General features: G+C 41.2%; 1 protein-coding gene across 1 annotated transcript; it reads left to right on the top strand.

Moving 5' to 3' along the window:
• The first annotated feature begins 318 nt into the window (after nucleotides 1-318).
• On the top strand, nucleotides 319-20,363 carry Rab40 (RAS oncogene family member Rab40). The gene is made up of 5 exons (XM_067094166.1): nucleotides 319-1,233; nucleotides 3,748-3,941; nucleotides 4,537-4,759; nucleotides 8,651-8,790; nucleotides 17,551-20,363. The coding sequence occupies exons 1-5, from the start codon at nucleotides 1,086-1,088 to the stop codon at nucleotides 17,647-17,649; spliced, it is 804 nt and encodes a 267-aa protein (XP_066950267.1). The 5' UTR covers nucleotides 319-1,085; the 3' UTR covers nucleotides 17,650-20,363.
• Nucleotides 20,364-21,321: the final 958 nt, after the last annotated feature.

The raw sequence follows: 21,321 nt of genomic DNA, 5'->3' as shown, positions 1-21,321 counted from the left end.
AAAGTATACTTAAGGCTCAGAAGCCTAGATAAAACTACGGAAATACTTTGTACTACGTTTTCTGGTATCCTATTCATAGGAAACACTGGCACTGGACCAGATAGGCCTACTGTAAGAAAGCTAAATAAATCATTTTTTTTGTTTTTTGCTTGTGCCTAGAAAGTAAACATACTCTCAGAAGCCTAGATAAAATAACGAAAATACTTTATTTTACGCTTCCTGGTATTTTATTCACAGGGCAGTCACGACAGAGACAACTGACCATTATAGGATAGTCTCTCCAGAATCTGTCGTCCCTTTAAGCCGACCCGTTTTCTTAACCTTCCTGAAGGTGCTGCCATCTGGGGCGAGATGATTTGTTTTGTTAGTGAAGATCGGATCCCCAGACTTACGAATTATACCTTTGGCCCCGACTAAAAACGTCTGTTAAACTTCAATTGTGCGTCCGGAGGATTATATACGTGTCTGTAAAGAATGAGGAAGGATTAAATCCGCCGTCAAATCCGTCGAGTGTACGGAGGAGGACTCGGAGACTAGGCCTAGATCTCCATCCAGCAACTTTCACACTGATATTTAAGATTTTATTTATTTTTTTCGGTTGATTTGCGTGTGTTTTTCTTTACGAGTGGATGGTTGGTCATTTTATTACTCGCTAGGAAGGAGGAGAGGAGGATTTGTCAATTCGTCACGCCCAAATAGTCAAGGACATTCAGAATGCAGTGCTCAGTTCGAGGAATTTCAGAATAGGCCTAATTTTATCTCCCAATTGATTTATGTCTCATCTCTCGTCCGTCTCGTGCCCCTGACAATGTGTGATAAATATCTCTCCAAAATTCACGCAGACTTGGAGTCGTCTGAAATTAATAATGGAATAGAAACTTCCTCCATATTTAGTGGAAAAAACATTTGAGCCCTGACGAACGTCGCAGCGTCCGTGGTCATAGGCCTATAGCCTAGGCCAAAGCCCTAAAATACGAGGTTCTCGCCCACTACGAGGTTCTTGTCTGGTTTTGTTCGTGCAGTTGTTTACAAGCCGTAAAATTAGGGTCTTCCAAATGCCAATAATGAGATGAACTGTATGATAGATGGAGGGGCCAGGGGAGGGGGAGTCGAGCAAGCCGTACGACTACTTGCTTAAGTTCCTGCTGGTGGGGGATTCCGACGTCGGGAAGCACGAAATACTGCAGCCCCTAGAGGATGGGTCCACCGAGTCCCCCTTCTGTGTTGGCAGTGGTAGGTGGCCGCGACAGGCTGCAGGCTGGTGGTCTGAACCTGTCTGTTAAGGTGTTGAGATTAGCCTAGGCTGGGTAAGACCACAGACTGCTACCGCAGGCCTTTAGCGCGTCAGCTAATGGTTTAAGTGAAAAATGGGTGCTGTGTTCAGTACCAGCCCTTTAGGGTTGAATGTGAAAACATTAACAAAAGATGGTAGATATAATAAACATAAAAAAAAAGATATAAACATAAAGATGTAAAACTAACATTATTGTAAATATCACGGTCAGCGATTGAAGGAAATCAAGCCGCGGTAGCAGTCTGCAATTTTGCCCTCGTCTGGTTCTTGGGAAAAGTAAATTAATTTGAAAAAGCACAATATAAATGCATGTCTCGATTGAGGGTTGAGCTTTTGTCAGTCTAACGAAACTTATGAAATTATTCTGTATTTCCCTTTGTTCAAATGTAACTTTTTCCACTACAAGTATTAAAAAATGTCATGATTTTTGGTGTTGGGGTTTCAGATGTCCAGCCTTGCTGGTAACATAAGAAAACTGAAACGGCACAAAAAATAAACTGAAATGAAGTTGAATGAGGTTTTTTCTTAAGTTACGCAAATGAATGTTTAATATTTAATTATATTTTAAGTATATATACTATTCTAAGACATAAGTTTTATACAATGAAGTGCAGTAATAAATAACTTCGTTTTATAGGATGCCTTTGGTATATTATAAGAAACAAACCTCAGTCATAAATATTTTGGTTATATTTGAGGCCATTTTTTATTGTTTCAGTGTATTATGGTTTTCTCAGATACCAGAATTCATCTTTATATGCCTCTCTAGGGTAAGCTTCACCTAACCTAAGTAGGCAAGGCCTAGGCTGCATTCGAGGCCATTAGACAGCTAATATATGTTAGGTATTATGGAATTCATTTTTTTTATGCTAACATGAAGCATAACATGCATAACCAAAGCTGCCTGTCTCATGGAACCTTAGGTAATACTGATACTTGAACTATGTTCTAATTACACGAATCATGTACTGTACATACTGTATTTTGTTTAACTCGTCATGTTTTATACATTTTTGGCCATTGTTGTTGGTGTAGACCAAGTGTTTTTTCATCTCACCAGTTCCCTATCTGTACCAGTTTGCTCTTATGGAAATACAAATCATTACCTCGTGCTCAGTCTTCCCTGATGAGAGCTGGACACAGTGACCGCTGTTGTCTTGTTGCTTGTCTGACTTTCTGTTGAAGATATTCCATTGTCATTTGTAGTTTTGGTTTTTGGTAATATGAGTTATGCTAACAAGTGTGTTGAGCAACAACAATAGAGAGTTGGTTTCTCACACTGGAAGTATTTTGGATATTTATCAACCAGCTTTAACCTCATCTTGTGCTGTAGCAGAGAAGAGTATGACTTGGGGTATGAGTGAGTTGAAGATATGCATGCATGTATCTTTCTCTTCCTACTCCTCATTGTCAAGATTATTTTCTTTATCCTCTTCCTCCTCCTCATCTGTCCCATTTTCCTGTAGTAGGAAGTAGTAGTAGCCTTGTAAGGCTTCTCATGAGAATCCTAGGCAGACTTAACATGAGCATGTTCTTTCTCCAAAGGTTGCTCGTCCCCGGGTTAGACATATGCCATAGGTCCTGCATGCACATACTTTCTGGACCTTACATGACAGGTCTCTTTTGTGCCTGCATGCCTGTGATCATTCAGAATGTTCCTAGCCTGTCTAGGACTTCTGTTGTGCCTGTGCACAGTAGTCCAGAAAAGATTATACTTTTTAATCTTTTTGAAGATTAAAGAGTAAGCAGCAGTAGAGAGGGGGCATTCCAAGAGTTGGGATGGTACAGTAATCCACCATGCCATAACCTTCAAGTCCATCAGGGGTGGCTTCACCTTCAGTGTTAGGTTTTGGAAAGGCTCAAGCCTCAATGCAACAATGACCCTAGGCCCCTTGTGAAAGTGCCCTGAGTCTTTCCAATCACTTTCAGGGAACCTCCATAAGCTTCAGCTTGAAGGGGAGGCTTGGTAAGCTGAGTAGGCTACATTGGAGGATAGGCGACTAGCAAGTGCTCTCTAATAATGCTGACCGAGTGCATGTGATGAGCTCTTCCAAGGTGATAAAGCAGTGTATGTACATGGTTTGCCACCACCTACCCATGTTTCATTGGTGGCTTCACTGAAGTACCTGTACTTACAGATGTTTCCTTCCCACTGTATTCTGGGCAACCCATTTTTAGCTGGTATTCCTGTTTAGGAACTTTGTGCTGTTGAACCTCTTGTAGTGGTACTCTTGCTCTCATGGCAGAGGTTCATTTTGGCTTTTCTCATTCATAAACCATTATTGAAATTCTGTATATTTGGGTGAAATTATAACGGACATAATGGTAGTGCGAATCTTTCAAGATGTAAAGTTAATCTAGTCATTTTAAACATTTAGTAACTGTACCTCATGACTTGATTAATATGATATAATGTTATGATTGAAAGTGTTATAAAGGCAAATTATTTTCAGGCCACAAAACCACAACCATACTACTTGATGGTAAGCGAGTCAAGCTGCAGCTGTGGGATACTTCTGGCCAGGGTCGGTTCTGCACTATAATCAGGTCGTACTCTAGAGGTGCTCAGGGCATCTTGCTTGTCTATGACATAACAAACAAATGGTCTTTTGAAGGGCTTGATCGGTGGATGAGGGAAATTCAAGAGGTAAGAACATTTCTTTCTGTGGATTTAAAAACGTTGTTGGTTATGTTTGCTTTAGACATATTTAAATTTGTTGTAGTATACGGTATATGGGTTTTTTTTAATTTTCATATATGTACTGTCATCGTCATTTTGTGTTTACGTCATGTTTTCTTCTTAAATGTTTTGTGCTCATTCTCTCATGAATTTTATGTAAGGTTTTCTTCTATACCCTTTTTCCATGATTACTTGTTCAGGAATCAGCCACTGAGTTAACTGTCTTTTTTATGATCTGTTTTATTTTACATTCGTAAAACGCTACATCATAATTAATTATTTTCCATCTTAAGAATTTTGACAATTTTTCTCTGAAAGTCATCCTGTTATACTAGTATCAGAGAATATTTTTAAATATATTGAATAAAAAAGGTGAAAAGAACAAAGCCAAACTGTTCATGTATTTGAAAGCGTATTCCAGTACTGCTGCTTTCCAGCATAAGATGTAGGGAATTAAATGCTTGTTGGCTTATTTTTTTTAATAAAAAATCACTGGAGGCAAGTTGTTAAACCCATGCAGTAATGTGTTTTTGTTGTCTTATTTTGAATTCTTTCCTTCCAGCATGCCCCTGGTGTGCCCAAAGTTTTGATTGGAAATCGTCTACATCTGGCATTTAAGAGACAAGTCAGTCAGAGCCAAGCAGAATTGTATGCTGCGAAAAACCACATGAATCTTTTTGAAGTAAGCCCTCTGTGTGACTTCAACATAGTTGAAAGCTTCACAGAGCTTTCAAGATTAGCTTTAAAGAGAAATGGAATGGAACGTTTGTGGAGAGCAAATAAAGGTAAATATTTTATACTGTAAATTTTATTCAAATGTTTGTGCAGTTCAGTTGCTTCCAAATTTTATGTTTACTCTACCCAAATTTGGATTGTAGGTCTGGTGTGACCCTTTGGCAATCAAGAAAATAAAGTACTAGATGTTACACACTGGTTTAAATCTGTGGGAGAAATTAGGTGATTTTGTATCTCCAACCTCTTAACTAAAAAGTTGTGAAGGTTTTTGTATGAAATGACAAGAGACATGAAGATCATGCATTTTCTAATTTTGATACTTGGATCATGGTATTCTTAATACCCAAAAGAGCACTGTAATTGTATCTCAGTGTCAGATTGTTAAATTTAGTTCACATTCGAAGTGGGTGTGCTTGCATGAGACGAATACAGTATAAGTAACTTAGCAAGTAATTACATAGCTATTAGTTTCATTTCTTTGCAGTAGCCTAAATTCAAATTTCGCTGTAGCTACACCGATGTTTTCTGTGGGTGACTAGTCTTGCCCCCTAATGAGATGGTTAGGAACGACTTAGCAGAGAATCCTCAGTCTGTTTCTGTGACGTCTGGCGTTAACATCAGGTGTCGGCAGCAGCTTTTCTTTTTTTGCCGGTTATTTAACCAAACTTCGGTGTTCAAGCCGAAAGTCGAGTAGCTTCAGCCGAAAGCTTTCGGGTTGTGTTTTTTCCATGTTTTGTTGTTAGTAAGTGGAGTCTAGTACAGGCAGTCCCCGGTTATCGGTGATCCAGTTTTTTGGGTTTGTCTACTGACGAAAATCAGCGATTTTTAGATTTCCGCTTATTGGCACAGATAATCATGTATTGGCACCGATACTTACCCAACAGAGGCACCAATAACTGTTATCGGCGATTTTTGCTTATCGTCATGCCATCGAAATGGAACTCTTGTCAACAACTGAGGGCTGCCTGTATATCAGTTGTTCAGCTTTACAGTGAAAATTGCAGTTAATTGTTTAACTTTTTTGCCAAGTGGTGTAATGTAATGTTAGCATTGGTTCGTTGTCAAACCAATATTTATGTTCACTACTGAACTGATTTTTTCAGTGCTACAGTAGTGAATTTACAATCTTTGGTTTAACTCACCTTTACGAGTATTGTAACAATGTAAAGTGGTGCCAAATAACGTGATAAAGTAAACGTTGCATTCGCTACGACGAGTAATGTAATAATGTAAAGTGTTACTGAGTAACGTGATGAAGTAAACTTTGTATTCGCTACCATCTTTATCGAGTAGCATAATAAAACGTAAACTTTGTGTTCGCTACAGGACCAATAATGATATACTATGTCTTTGTAAGTCTCAAATAATGTTTGATAGGAGTTGAGATTTGTCTGTATGATGTAGTAGGGAGAGAAATTGTGTTTATTTTGGTTGCGCTGGGCTTTGGAAGAATTGACGTTCTGAACAGCTAAGGATCGGCTCCAAACGCCCAGGAGTACTCACCAGCTCCCGATTTCTTAGCTTACGAGCTACTAGATCGTTTGAGCCCAGTTGCATAGCGCCATTTACACCTGGGAGCACCCAGTGCCTGGCAAAGCGCCCAGTGAGAGCTGAGCAATTAATGGGATCTGAGCACCCAGTGGACCCAAGCGCCCAGCAGATCCAAGTAGCCCAGGGATCCAAGTGTAGTCTGGCACCCACTCTCCCCACATCCATTTTTCTCTCCTACTACTAGCCCTCTAATTTTTTCTTCTTGCTCCTGCACCTGGCTCCCTAACTTCCTTCCCATGCCAATTGCCAGTCTTGTGTCTCGCTTAACAGAAGTTTACCTTGGAATAGTGAAGTGTTGTGCAGTGGAGGACTTGTCTACTCGTCCCCCGATGCTCCTAGACAGAATGTCCCTGTCAAACTCCCCTAGACCTGGGAGGAGGCATACTAGAAGTCCAGTAGCACTCACTAGCCCTGAGGAAGACTAAAGTTTTTTATCCAGAGTGAATGTTCAAGTTTGAAGGCCATCCAGACCTATGGTGTAATGGCAAGAACTACTTTCTTACTTTGACTAGAACTCCTAGCGGCAACTGCACCTGGCGCCAGCTCGTTCTCTGAGATCCAGAAGCGCTCACTGGCTCTGAGGAGGAATTTAGAGGGCTCTGCCTAGCTGGATGGTATGGTATTGCCTAAAAAGCTGGTAGTTCCAAGCCATCCATAACCCAGGGAGTTAAAGCAAGAGCTCGTCTCGATCTCTGATTAGAACATCTTGCCCTTTATCCTAATGGACTGTATCATCTGAGACACGCTCAGATTTAGGAGAAGCATTTTCCTCCTAGTGAAAGCTAAAGATGTCAGAACAACCTCTACCTCATCAGCTTTCAAACATTATATATCCCTTACGTCCATTCGACAATGAACCTACTGGTAGTATGATCATTCTTCCTTTCTCATTTTGTGGAAGTTTAGTCATGGTTTAAAAATTTGGCAGTACCTTGCAATTTTTAGTTACTGGTATCACGGAAGGAAGCATAGGATTTTGTCCTACTGCCTTTTCACCTTTTGGTGAAGTGTCGTATTTTGGGGAGCCAGGGAGGATACAATGTACCCGGAGCACCCGGCATTCTTAGTGGGTGGGGTTAGGTTTTACTTCAGTGTAGGTGACAGCATAATCTGGTTGTTTTTATTATGGTACTGCACCCAGGGCAAGGGCACCTTTGAAGTTCTGGTAGCCCATCAGGTAATTCCTTGACTGCATAACTTTCACTGATGCTTTGGTAGTGATCGGAGTACTCCTCCACTACAAAGCTCCCTCTTTAGTAGAAGCAACCCTCAGCTTTACCTCCATGCCACTACAGGTTTAGTTGAGCACCAACCAGAGGCAGTTTATACTGCAGGCTCTCTTAACTAACAAGGAACAGGAAGCATTGTTTTCAGTGCTAGCAACTTTTCTATTTCTAATTCATTACATGACTAATGTTTTAGAGAAGAATATGTCCATTAATCCCACCTCCTGTCAATGTCGGATTCAGCAATGCAATTACTTGGTAAGTTACTTATATAAAAATGACATTTTTATAATAAAAGAAGTTTTATATATAATTACCAAGTAATTACGTGATCAGAGCCCTCCCTCCTCACCTCTGATGGACGTAAGCATAAATAGACAGGATTCTCTGTTAAGTCGTTCCTAACTATCTTGTTAGGGGGCGAAACTAGTCACCTACACGGAACATCGGTGTCACCACTGCAGAATTTTAATTTAAGCTATTGTGAATAAATGAATGTAATTACTTGGTAAATATATATAAAACTTTATTTTATTATAAAAATGTCATATTTAATGAATATCTTAAATGATCCAAATACTGTATGCAAAGACTGCAGGTTAACAGAGAGTGTGAAGAATGTTTCATGAGAATCTAAACAGACAACAGTGAATGTCGAAGTTTGGAAACAAGTCAGTCGAGGAAATTTTGTCAGAATCTTTATTTTTGTGTATCCAAGTGCTGTATTAGATTTTTAATTAAATTTAATTTTAATATTAATAATCTGGACTAACCCTGTTAACTTACTGCATTGGTTAAACTTCTTATGGTAAAATTATTATATGGTGTACAATAGTTACAATAAATCTTATTGTAGCATCCCTCCAGGCATAGTAATCACAAAAGATCATTTGATCATGCAATAAGGATTCATGAAGTCATGTGGTAACTCTTAAGTCTATTGTGGATATATGGAATGATGGAATGGTTAGTAAAAAAAGTAAAGCAGACAAAACCCACTCTTTTAAATTTTTCACTTCCTTTTGTTTGTACAGTAAAAGCACTTTTACAGTGTGCTGTAAATTTGTATCTTGGGATACGATGAAATTACTTTTAAAACTGTCATCATTGAATCTTTCAATACTGTTACACATACTGGCATAAATTTATTTTTTTCCTTTCCAGTATTAACTTTGCAAGAACTTTGCAGTCGAGCCATTGTTGCTACAACCACGGTTTATGGTATTGAGCATTTACCCCTCCCACAACCCATCAAATCTCACCTCAAGAGCTATACTATCCACAATCATACCAGGCTCAGACAGGTTCGTAGTATGGTCATTATTGTTGATATTTATTGACAGGAAGTGGTTTTGTTTATTCTTGTAGTATTTAGTACAGTATTTTAATTTTTGAAATTACTAATGACAATGATCAAAACCTCCACGGCACCTTTTATCAAATTATATTTGTTCCAACACGATATACAAACCATCGGTCCTTTACATTAGGAATTACTTATGGCTAAGCTGGATATGGCCGTTAAACTCTTGAACAAGGTGGTTAGGCAGTAACTGCTGTCAGTTAGGCGGGGAACACCCGCCTGGCCAGATGTAAACATTCCATTTTTGCTTTCGGCTGTCATGCGTTGCAGATGTGTTTTCGGATCTCTTTGCCTGACTGTCATTAAGCTCTTTATTTATCCTGGTGGGATCTTTCTGTATTTTTGTGTGTTTGATATTTATTAATATACAAACCCACGATTTATGATAGCCTTGCATAGGCTGTCGTTCCTGCTTATATGTCTTGGGTTTGATGGCCAAGAGTGTACGTAGAGGGGTGTAACTGAGTGGTAATGCTTCTCTTCCAGTAGCCCTTTATTTAGATACTGAAGGCGTTCCCCTGTACGTTCGGATTTTAGATTGGGAAGTAATACCTTCGCTCCCCTTCATTGATCGGGACGTAACAAGTTTGCTCCCCTTGGGCTCACGGCCTCCGTGTACAAGGGCATGACTATTTCTTTCTACTTGTGCTGAGTGTAATTTTCGCCGCCTGCACTCTGGAGAGCTGTGGTTGGGGGGAGGTTGCAGGCGTTGTCGGTAAGTTTCGCTTCCACGATGCCCTGGGTGGCCTCCCCTCCTGCCTTCTCTCTCCCTGTAGGTTCTTCTATCTCTCCTTCGGGAGAGATCTCTCTCCTTCGCCCCTTTCACTCACTCGTCGGGCAAAGACCCGGGGGGGGGCGCAGGCAGTCGAGCGACCTCTTCACAGAGGCCTCCTCTCACTGTGTAGGGCAGTTCCCTCGGAGTGAGAGGAGCCTTCCTCTACTAATCATCTTTGCTTTTTCTTTCAGGTTGACAGTGAGCATCGTAGGCACAGCAGTAGTTGGCTGGATATCTCAGTTGGGATATCTATGCCTAAAGGAGTCCCGACATTCATACAGTGTTTGCTTCGGGATCGACCAAAGTAATTGGTTGGAATGGCATAGATCCACATCAGGATCGTTCCGACTCTGTTCCCGCCAATGTGGATCGATTGCTGTCTTTGCTGGCCTTCAGGTATGCTGTGGCACTACCTCTGACATATCTGTGGTCCGTCTGCTCCTGCTGTTTTCCTGTGTTATTGCTCCTGTTGACTTGGCGACAAGTCTCTAGTCAGCTCCTCCTGGTCTCCTGCCGCAGCTGTCTTGATCATTCCTGTTGCTGCTGGTGATGTTCATGCGACATTCCTGGCTGTTGCTGTAGCTCATGCCTTCTGAACCACTTCTGTAGCCCCTGCATCGGCTGTCTTGATCGTGCCTGCTGCTTCTCTTGGTGGTCGTGTCCTGGGCTGCTTCCGTTGTGATCCTGCCTAGCTCCCCTGGAGATTACAATGTTTCGTGTCCACCATCCTGTAGGAGATGTCGGAGTGAATGTGAATAAAGTTGCTCTGTGGAGGTAGCCACCGTCTTCTCCAGCTTATCTTCGATTTCGTCTTCTGCTGCCTCTTCCCTTCCTCTCCCAAGGTTCGAGGCAGTCCTGGGAAACAGGATAGACCTCCGTTGGCTGAAGGAGAGGAAGGCTGCTTCTTCTCCCTTGAAGTCCTTTTGGGCGTCTAGGGACTGCCTCCTGTGGAGGCAGTGGCTCTCTCTTTGGCTATTCCCGACCTTCGGGTTCAGGAACTGATTCGCATACCCCTGGGTTTTGTTTTTCAGGAGCCGTGGGTACACAGACCTTGGTTTGCACTCCCGTTCCCAGTCATAGAGGTTCCTCTAAGACGGGTGCTGCTTCGGGCGCTCGTTCGCAAGCCTTTCCGAGTGCTCAAGATTCTGAGGAATATCGAGTACAGTATCCCTATCTGGTCTGGAGAGTACTCTCCCCGGCCCAGTTCAGGAGCAGCGCTAGAGAAACGGCGGGGGTACCCAGTTGTCTCAGCTCTTCCTGCCAGCACTACACACGCTCCCTGAGTACCTACCAGTGCTTGGTTGGGTTCCCAGCCTGGTGTGTCAATCCTATTGGTTTGAACACCAGAAGAAGCAGGGAAGGGGTTCCCTTCGGGAGCCTTGCGGGACTTCTAAGGGACTGCCTCTCTTCTGGGAGGCAATTTCCTCTTGTTGGCTCTTCCCACCCTCAGGCGGGAACCGATATGCATTCTGGGGGGGGTCTCACGTTTCAGGTGAGCGCATCCTCGAGAGGCTGCACCCTTGTTGCCAGTTTTAGAAGTCTAAGACTGGTTCTGTACCTGGCTCTTTTCGATTTCTTAGGAAACCCAAAGCAGCCACTCCCGATTTTTGCGAGTCTCGTAGGTCGCTCGAATTCTATGAATCATGAGCGCTCTCCTGATGAGAGGCACAGGACGAGAGAAAGTGCTGAGGCCCAGGTGTCTTGGTGCAGAGACACCTGGCCTGCCAGCTGCTTCGGTTGCTTGGCCGGGTTTCATCCTCGTGTCTTGACCCTTAGGGTTCGATCATGCAGGATAGGAGACACAGAATTCCCCCTTTAAGCCTTCTCGAGGGGCCTCAGCCTCGAGGGAGTTTAGAGTTTAGGAAATTAGCGCTAGATCACAACAGACACGTTCTGCCCTGTCCAGTTCCAATTGCGTTTGCTCGATCAGCTTGGCTTGCTCACCCCTCCCAGCACCTGGTCATGTTTGCGAGACTGGCTCTGGTCGGCTCGCCCTGCTTGCCTCCCAGTCCACCACCTACCACCCAAACTGGATCGCATTCATGTGATAGACTCGGTTTGGCGCATCTTGGCTCGGCCCCACTCAGGTTTTCTGAATCGGGTTCTCGGCACTGTTCGAGTGAACTTTCTGCTCTTCTCAGGAAAGCTCTCTGCCATGGCACAAGCGCTCTTCTTCCCCTGTGTGGCAATCATCTCCTTCAGTTGATTATCGCTCATGGTCTGCCTCTCCTGCTGGTCATTCTGGCAGGACAGGTAGGGGTTCTCTTGCTCCTCACCTGTTCTCTTTTCCTCTCGGTTGTTCCAAGAGGCTCGAGACAGACAGAGAGAGCTCCAATGAATTTGTCTTTCTTTGGAGTTCGGCTGCCTGGCATGCTTTCGGTGTCGGTCCCCTGATTGTCTCATAGTACAACCAGGTAGCTGAGGAGGGTTTCTTGGGATCTGTCAAGGTCTCCCTCCATGGAGAGAGGTACAGGAGTTTCACGCTTCGGAAGCAGCGAGGGTCTTCCTCTTCAAGTTGCAGTTGCCCTCGTTTCTCTGAGAACTTCGCACCGATTCGTCAGGGGGAGGATCCCCGGGACAGGACTGCAGCTCCCCCAATGAATAATCTTCATCACTCACAACCCTTTCAGTTCCCGAAGGGGCCGAGAGTTTTGTGGGCTGCCACGGTCCTTGCTTGCAAGAGCGTTCTCAACCAGGTGAATACTTTTCTGTAGACAAGGAGTACATTCAGGTCAAGACACCAAGCTCCTCCCACGCCTTGACAGAGTACGAATTCTTCTTGCCTCGGAGGTGTCTTGCCGACTGCAAGTTGTTCTGACTCTGCTTCATCCGGACTGGTTCTCTCTCTCTGCTTTTTGTCGTGAAGGGTATTCTCTTCTGTAACGAGAGGCGGCAGTCTTGGAGGACACCTCTTGGTTTCCTCCAGACAGTCTCCTGATGGATTCATGATCCTTCACTTTTAGGCTCTCTCTCTTCGGGTATGACCATTCCTGGAGAGAACCCTGCTTTCTGGAGACTGGTCCTGGTTTGGGGTGGGTTTTCATACACCAGGCTGCAATCTGTGGGCAATTCTAGTGCTAAGAAGGGCTTTGTCCTAATTCGGATCTCCAATTTTGTAAGTCCCGAGTTGGCTCACACCTTTACTCGGTTCTGCCGTTCTCTTTCAGAGATTTGCCAGATACCGTGGTAATCAAGGTTCGTACCAGGGCACTGCCTTGTCCTTCGGACAATGGCCAGACCTTTTGGTCTTTGTCATCTCGGGTTGACCTTAAGTTCAAGCCAGCCCTCAACTCCTATGAAGTCCCAAGCTTCGGAAGAAGATTGCGGAAACACACAGCCTCTTCTTCCCTTCTGGGAAAGTGAGCATAATTGTATCTCTTTCCACTTTTTCCATAAGGAAGGAGGGCAGAAGGGAAGAGAGGAAGAAGTATCGACCGGGCAGAAGTTCTCCTGCTGCAGATGCCTGGATGAAATGATACATGTCGAGTCTCTGGACTTGGCAGCGACATTGCCGAGACCAGGGAATGGATTCCTTCAGTAGAAGTGTCTAGTTCCCTTGGGTCTCGGCAGTTCTTTTCATCAAACTTCCTTCCTGCTTCCTCTCCCGTGCTCCCGACTCGGGAAATGTCAGCCCAGCTAGAGCTAATCGTCTTGGTATCCTGCCATCTTGCAGAAGCTTCCCCATGGTGGAGAATAAAGGAAGTCTGCTTCCAGTCCTCCATCCTTCTTTCCTCGTCAAAGTACGAGGAAAAAGTTAGGCTAATGCTTGAGTGAAGGAGCCTTCGAATATGCTTACATATTCTCCTCACATCGTGTGTCTACTCTCGGATTCACCGATCGAGGAATAGGCGCACACCTTTAAGACTTTGTCTTGAAGGTATGTGACCGAGATGATTAGTACCTTCTCATCAACATCCTGAACTCAGGGCAGCCTTTTGGCCTTCCAAGAATTTCAGAATTAGTTTTGTGACACTCAGTGGTTTCCTTGAACAACAACACCACAATAGTGGCTTACGTTGACAAGCAAGAGGGAATCATTTTTTCCTCCTGTTCCATCTATTGACATTTGCAGGTACTCGAGTGCTCTATAGTGCACGCGATAGCTCAATTAGCCAGATACATTCCCAATGGGAATGTATTTGTAGGCGAGCTCGGCCTTGGGTTTGAGTGATCTGGACAGAGTGTGCTCTTCACTCTTTTCTTCACAAAGATACTGGAAGAGACTGCTCGACTGAAAGATCCCTCCTGTCTTTCTGTTTGCCTCACAGGACAACAGAGTCGGTAGTTTTCTCGCTCCTTTGTACGAGACCCATGGCCCAATACGGTGAGGTATGCTGCCTTCATGGGAAAATCAATATCTTATGTTATTTCCTGCTGTATTTGTCTGTTTCACTAGGGGTTCACAAGCATTGCTTACCCTGAGTTACAGACAAGTGCTGGAAGACTTTGCCTTTCGCCCAACCTGATAGCTCTGCTTCTGAGGCATTGAGAAGAGTTTTTCTTTACCCAACCTCCTCTAGCATCTATACAAGAAGCGGTTGTTGAGGCAGTACATCCCTGTATGTTCAGGTCTGGGAGACTTTCCAGCTTTTCAAGCATAGGCTTTTTCGCCGAACGCCAACAGATATAGCTGGATATCTCTTGAAGTCCTCTGCAACACTGTTCCAGGGACTGGATCTGTCTTCACTGGTTGGTGTCGTTGATGGAACTTCTTCTCGGATCAGAGTTGCTCTTCAAGTCTGGACTTCCTCGTCTTCTCCGCCGAAGGTTGCTTCTCTCCGTTTCAGTTGTGAAGAACGTAGGCCCTCGTGACATAGTCTTCTATCTGAAATAGCCTTTTTCTCCTCAGTTTAGATTTAGCTACTGATGTGAAGCTTCTTCGGTCTTGCTGTCCCAGGGAACTGATCCCTGGGTGGCATGTGATTCTCGTTTAGGGTTCCTGTCCCATGGTCTGCATGCGCCCTTAAGAGAATCGTCAGACAGAGATGTGCCCTCTTACCATTTCTCATCTCGCTTCAGCCTTGGCGTAGAAGATGGAAGAACAGGTGAAGGGGATCAGTACCTTGACTCCTTCTCGGATGTCGTAGTAGACTCCGAACCCATCGGCATCTGTTGTCAGGTTGAAGTCCTACTTGTTTCCCTCCTCCTTGGGCTTTGTATTGATGATCCAGATCAATTATTACTTTGTCCTATTAGGGAGCTGCAGTACTTTCCAAAAAGGCTCGACATTCCTAACCTGGATGTCGTCGACGTTTTCATTAGTATGATCTCTCCCAAGGAAGAGGCGTCTAAGGACACATCTTTCTCCTGGCCTTGTGAAGCGATCGAAGGAGGTACTCAGCAACTGGCAACGACGATACCGGTATTTTCCACCCAAGAGCTCACGAAGTCAATGGCTAGGTCCATCCCTCACATTCCAGAAGTTTCTGTCGGTCTGGAAGCAAGATGTGGTCTCATAGACCACACTCTTGTCTTCTTCCTTCGGTCTTGCCCACAGGCCCTTGGAACCTTTTTTTCCTTGGTCCTGCTCAACAAGTTGTGTTGTCTTACCTGGCTTCTTCAAGAGGACGGATAGCATCATGCCTAAGGTGTTGGTTCTGGAAGTGAAAAGGATCCCGATAGTGACTGGCCTCTCCTCCTCCTCCTTCCTCGTCCTCCTACTTCTCCTCCTTCGGGATGAGAATAGGACTCGAACCAACACTTGCTGGATCTGGCGTCTGATGCAGTAAGACTACACATCGAGCACAAGTTCTATTTTTCTTCTAGAACCATAAAAGCATTCTTCTCCTTCCTCTAGCAAGGGGAGGAAGGAGACTCTGGCAATAAGGAAAACCCTATCTCGGGTTTTCCTTACTACCTCTGACTCTTAGATTCTTCCCAGCCTGCATTGTATAAGTTACATTTCCTCACTCATGCAAAAAGGTCCAGTGTATGACATTTGATCTTGCAGTTCGTACACTCCGATCAATATGTCAGAGGCATGGTATTCCTCCTCTCGACCAGGTGTAGCCAAGGTGTGCAGAACTCCAGTCAGTTCAAGAGACTTACTCAGATTCCTCCCTCCAACCAGTGAGTCTTCCTAATGTAAAGGATGGTTTGGTTTGTATATTGTGTCGGAACAAATCACAACTCTGAAAAGTAAATTGTTTTTCTTAACTATACAAACCTGAGGTCCCTTACATTACATTTTATGCCCGCCTCATGCCACCCCACAATCTGAACCTGGACCGAAAGGCAAACTAGAATGTTTACATCCGGGCAGGCAGGTATTCCTGCCTACCTGACAGTAGTTACTGCCCAACCACCTTGTTCAATAGTTTAACAGCCATGTCCAGCTTCACCGTAAGTAATTCTTAATGTAAAGGACCTCAGGTTTGCATTGTTAGGAAAACTACAATTTACTTTTAAAAATTGTGGTGTCTCAAGACCCAGGTACCATTTAATTGTTGTTTGATAATTTGTGGTTTAATGACCGCCTTGTTTTCTCTGTGCTGGAGCCAACTAAAGGCTTTGGGTTGGTCATTTCAGAACATATTAAAAAAAAATTAAAGTATGGAAAATGTTGATGAATTCATCATTGTTGTATTGTAATTGTTTCTACATTGTTTTTACATTAACCTTTGCCATATTCACCTTCGAATGAAGTCTACTCTCATCTGTTCTGTTTAGTATCTGCTCGAGTTCACATCTGGTCTACATCTTTATCCATACCCTTTTTCCAAGATTTAATGATTCTTTAAGATTTCTGGCCTGCAACTGTCACACCTACTATTCTGACAAACTGTTGTTTATCTTTTCTCATCACTTGTCCAAACAAAATAAACCTCTGAGGTCTGTTTTAATTTTGGGCTGCAGGTCACCACATCCACATTTGTCATATGAATTCCCAACATCCTTATTTGAAATATGAAATCCCCCCCTGAACTCTGCCCAGGAATCTGCATTCTGTATTTGCAACTCTTCCAAATCTCCCTGTCTTACTTCATGCATATGTTGCAATCTTATGCATTTTTTCCACCATCTGTTACACTGGTACACAATATGAGTTAAACCCTTTACCTTTTCTCCACAGACACCAAATGGCTACTTTTGTGATTTCACCCCCCCCCCCTTTCAAATTACTGTGCTGTGTTTTGTTTACTTTTGATTTCCAGTTGTCCCCTCTCTAAGCCATTCCTCCACCTTTTAACAAATCAGTTTCTTGCATTTTGAAATAGAAGTACTGTACGGTACTCAAGTCTAGCTATGCGATTGCTCAGTTTACACATTTTTGTTTCTCTACATTATTTGAAGTATAAGGCTAATTAAATGTAGCAGTTTCCTTACTATCAGAAATTCATGACAATGTCCAGTGGTCACGTTTTATGAAAACTGATTATTGAATATTTGATGAAACAATGTAATATTTTTTAAAGTTTCTTAATACGAGTCAGTTGCTTGTCATGCAAGTTCCCATCTTCCAGCTCGGCTAATTGTTACACTTCATGGGCCAGACAATGCAATAAGACTGTAGATATGTAAAGTCCTGCCATCTAGCTTTGTATTGCAGTGCTACCAGCTGACTGCAGTTTTACTAAGATGTACTGATGCATCTGGGATCATTTGTAGGCATGGAAGGGGTAATTGTAAGAAGTGGATTTTCGAGAAAAGTTATTTTTCCAAAACATTTTATTTTTATCAAATAAAATTTTTGAAAAATTAAAATCAATTAAATTAGAAATATATATGTATTTTAAAGTAAGTCTTTAGTTGGCATGACATGGCAGAATGGATGAGGGAGTTGATATTTAGACTTCAGATTTATATTTGGCTTTGTTATGTTGTTGCCCTTGGATAAGTGATTCATCAGGATAATTGGGTTCTAGTTATGAGGCTTCACACTGCACATTGGAAGACCAAATTATTTATAAACTCTTTGTGTAACAGGGTATCCCAGTAACAGATAAACACAAAAAGAAGCACCTAATGATCCCGGGTGATACCACCACATCTTGTGTCAACACATCAACGTGCACCATCTCCTAGTCACCATTACCACCAGCTGCCTACCACTCTCTAGCTTATGTTTCGTGTAGCACCCAAAGTTGATGCACAGCAGCTGTCACTTCTCCAGATCGTCTCTATTATTTATTACTTTGGAAAAGGCCACGAAAAGACTACTGACCTTATAAACAGCAAGTGATTAAAAAAGTATAACTTACAGGTGAGTAACTATGTTTCAGGTTCTGTACATCACAAGCATAGAATCCTTACCGGAACATCTAACAGTACCGTATGTTTCCTATAGATCCTGTGTATTAAAAGTGGTACTTACCTGGTTTAGAATAGGAAATATGGAGATGTGGTAGAAAGTGAATGGTGATGGTTTACAAATGACATGTGATATGAAGGTCTAGCCCCGTTTGGCCTTTTGAAGTTGAGGGAGTGTTTATCTGATGGTATCTGTATATTCATTGTACATACTTCTGATGTATATTTGGAAATATTTTGAAGTCAGGAATTTTTTCCCAGATGAAATAAAAAGGAGTTTTGAATGTTTTTAAGTTCAGTTTCAAGTGTAGGAACAGATTAGGAAATAAATATTTTCTTACTTGTATTCTTAATCCCTAGATAATCAAATGTGCTTGACATGTGCCATTGTCTGTGAATTTTTTATTTTAAAATAAAAGGTTTTTCTTAATGTACTTCATCAGTAAAATTGTAACAGTAACATGCTCATGTCTAAAGTAACTAGGATTACTTAATTGGCTTGCCATACAAGTATGGATGGGTTAATGATGACAATTTACAATGCTATGCCTATTATTCCTCATGCTGATTGATCTCTTATTTTCATGATGGTGATTTTATTAATTGGAGAAAGGAACTTATAAGAAAGTTACAAGAAAGTTGCATACTGTAAACATTTTTTTTAGAGTGAAATTTTGTACTTTGTCAATTTCAAAGGTTGGAATTTAATTCCAAAGGATACTGAGAAAAATTCAGTGGTAACGGTTATCCTTTGGAAGTATTGGACTTCATAGACTTTATTTTGCTTGTGCGTCAGGATAGTTGAGTTACTAGTTACATTATTAAGAATTTGCATATATCTTTTGTAATTAATTCACCAGTCATTTGGTCTGTGCATACTGACATGTTCTATTTGCATCATGATAGTAATATGTAAACAAAACCACGTGTTTAGTTAACACATGAATCTCTTATTTATGTTTTTACCTATCTTGATTGGCTTGCATTTATTCATTATGGCATGAGGAAAGTGTTATGAAGGTCAAAGAAAATAACTTCTTGGTTTTCAGGAAATTGTTGCAGTATTTTTTCCTGAGATGGCACAAGAGCAATATGAATGCTGCAAGAGGTATTGACTTGTACTTACAAGAAAATAACTTCAGATGAGCATGTTTAATTTTGATTGTGGTATTGGCAGCTGTGGTTTTCTTTCCTATGCTTGTGTGACATTGGGCCTAAGTTAATTACAGTGTAAACCTGTGCTGCTCCGTGTATATTTTTTCTTACACATCTCCCCGAAGTATATTGATCATATTTCTTTGGAAGTGCATTGAACAGTTTTTAATTCCCTTTTCATATTGAAGAAATATATAATCCGTTACTTTACCCATGTTCCAGAAGCAAATCATGCTCTTGCACATTAATGTAGAGGCTTGATGAATTTGTAAAAATACAAGAACCTAACTTTCAAAAACAAGAAATCCTATCTTAGAGAAAAGTGGCAATAAACACAAAGGAGTTCTGTGCAAGACGTAAATAAAATGTACAAATTAGGATTTATTTATTACATAATTTTAACTTTATTACCTGTTAGATGGATGGTATGGTAGTTATGGATTATTATTACTACTGTATTAAAATTATTATATTACTATTATTATGATAATGACGATGATAATATTTCAGATACATATTCATTCAATACAGGAAGAATTAACAAGAAAATCTCAAGTTCCTTTCATATATTAGTAACTTTAGATTTTATGTTTCCCTTCAACAGAAAAAATAGACAATGAGGCAAAAGTTCAGATAGATTTCCCAGGTTGATTTTAAGTGGTTTTGTAAATGAGGAACTGGTATTTATTAAATTTCAACACTTATTTCTGTTCTCATTCAAGTTGGTCAGAGAAGATTGACTGAGCATGATGTACTTAAGCAATTTTAAGGACCGATGCAATAATTAGCAGAAAAAATTAATTTTTCTTTCTCACCACGTCTAGAAAATTTTGACTACTATACTGTACAATTCATGAATGTAAATAAGGGTTCATAAATTATTGACTACAGTATAGTCATTTCTTCTTCATTTGATGTACCTCAATTAAGGCCTTGACACTTATTATTGGTAGGTTATGAAAATGCTGTATACAGTATTGTTTCTTCATTGAATTTTGATGCTCAGAGGTCTGATTTACAACATTGTATGAAGCAGTCAACAACAAGCAGAGAGTCCTTAAGTGAGGTGACAGTAGAGCAAGATAAATTGGATTATACTTTAAAATTTGCCCGCATAGGCAGCTCCCTTGTGCAGCTATTTTCTATTTGAGGTACAGGTATATATATTTTTGTGGAAATACAAGAATTGATCCCAAAGGCTTTGGATTTTCAAAGTACTGTAGATGTCTAAGCGTGTCGGAATTTTATAGGGAATTATCATGTGCAATTTCCATTTTTTTTTTTATTTTTGTGTTGCTGCTTTGTAACTATTTCTGCCTCTGGTAATCTGTGGTTATTATATTTAGTTATGCCATTGCAAGATGTATGCCCCCTAGTCTAAGACATCTTGAGCTTTAATTGTAGATTTAACTTTAGAATTTTAAGTTTTATTGCCCAGCAAGGTTAAAACATGAGACAAAATGAACATTTAGTTTACCGCAAAATTTTTGTTTAGTTTAGAGTATTGTATTTTATTAATTTTTGTGCTATTCATATCACATAAATGACTTTGGAAGTTTCACTTTGTGTATGTTTTTTCTTAACTCATTATTTAAATCTGCTGTATTTAACTTTACACTGTTGGTTAAATTCTCAAAATTTTTGTTGGGAAGTCTTGTGATGTATTTGATAGAGCACTTTTATATCTTATGTCTAAGCTCTTGAGGAGTTAATGGTTTCATGGGAAGATTTTCTTTGATGTGTATGGTGTAGGGTCTCTTTGAAAGCCAATTGCCACTAAAGTTTTAAAAGAGCAGTTTGGCAAGTTATTTTTGTCATCTTGTAATTAAGAAAGAGGGATAAGTTACACTCTAGCTATTTGGGACATCCTGTACATGTTTGAAAAAAAAAAAAAAAGAGAAAGCAGTCTCACTAAGTAGGTGCAGTATATATTTCGTTAAGAAATCAAAATTTCTGTGCATAGTGTCCCTTCTAGGGGTAACTGTCCAGGTATGATACCTGTTCATGATTATGTGTAAGATAAAAATTATTGCCCACGGAATGTCAAGCATGACCAAAATATATGATGATCTATGTACTTATTAGATTAGAATGTTTGTGTAAATTGTTTTTTACAACTTCAGCAGAATCTCCAACATTTCCAACATGATCGGTCATTAAATTTTTAAGCTGCAGTCTAAGTATCACCTCCCCTATAATAAACTTCACTTATACCAAAAATGTTTTAATGTTGCAAGTAAATTAAGGTGATTCAAGAGGTTTAAAACAACATTGGTAGTGAATTGGAAGGAA

Source organism: Macrobrachium rosenbergii, chromosome 50 (genome assembly GCF_040412425.1).
Source record: "Macrobrachium rosenbergii isolate ZJJX-2024 chromosome 50, ASM4041242v1, whole genome shotgun sequence".
NCBI lineage: Eukaryota > Metazoa > Arthropoda > Malacostraca > Decapoda > Palaemonidae > Macrobrachium > Macrobrachium rosenbergii.
This window is presented reverse-complemented; position numbering and strand designations above follow the sequence as displayed.

What these genes read in the sequence shown, in the direction of transcription:
- Rab40 (XM_067094166.1), top strand. Translation starts at nt 1,086, where the DNA reads ATGGAGGGGCCAGGGGAGGGGGAGTCGAGCAAGCCGTACGACTACTTG. An exon ending in CCCCTTCTGTGTTGGCAGTG is followed by an intron (nt 1,234 to 3,747) that starts GTAGGTGGCCGC and finishes AATTATTTTCAG; the next exon opens with GCCACAAAACCACAACCATA. An exon ending in TTTGTGGAGAGCAAATAAAG is followed by an intron (nt 4,760 to 8,650) that starts GTAAATATTTTA and finishes TTTCCTTTCCAG; the next exon opens with TATTAACTTTGCAAGAACTT.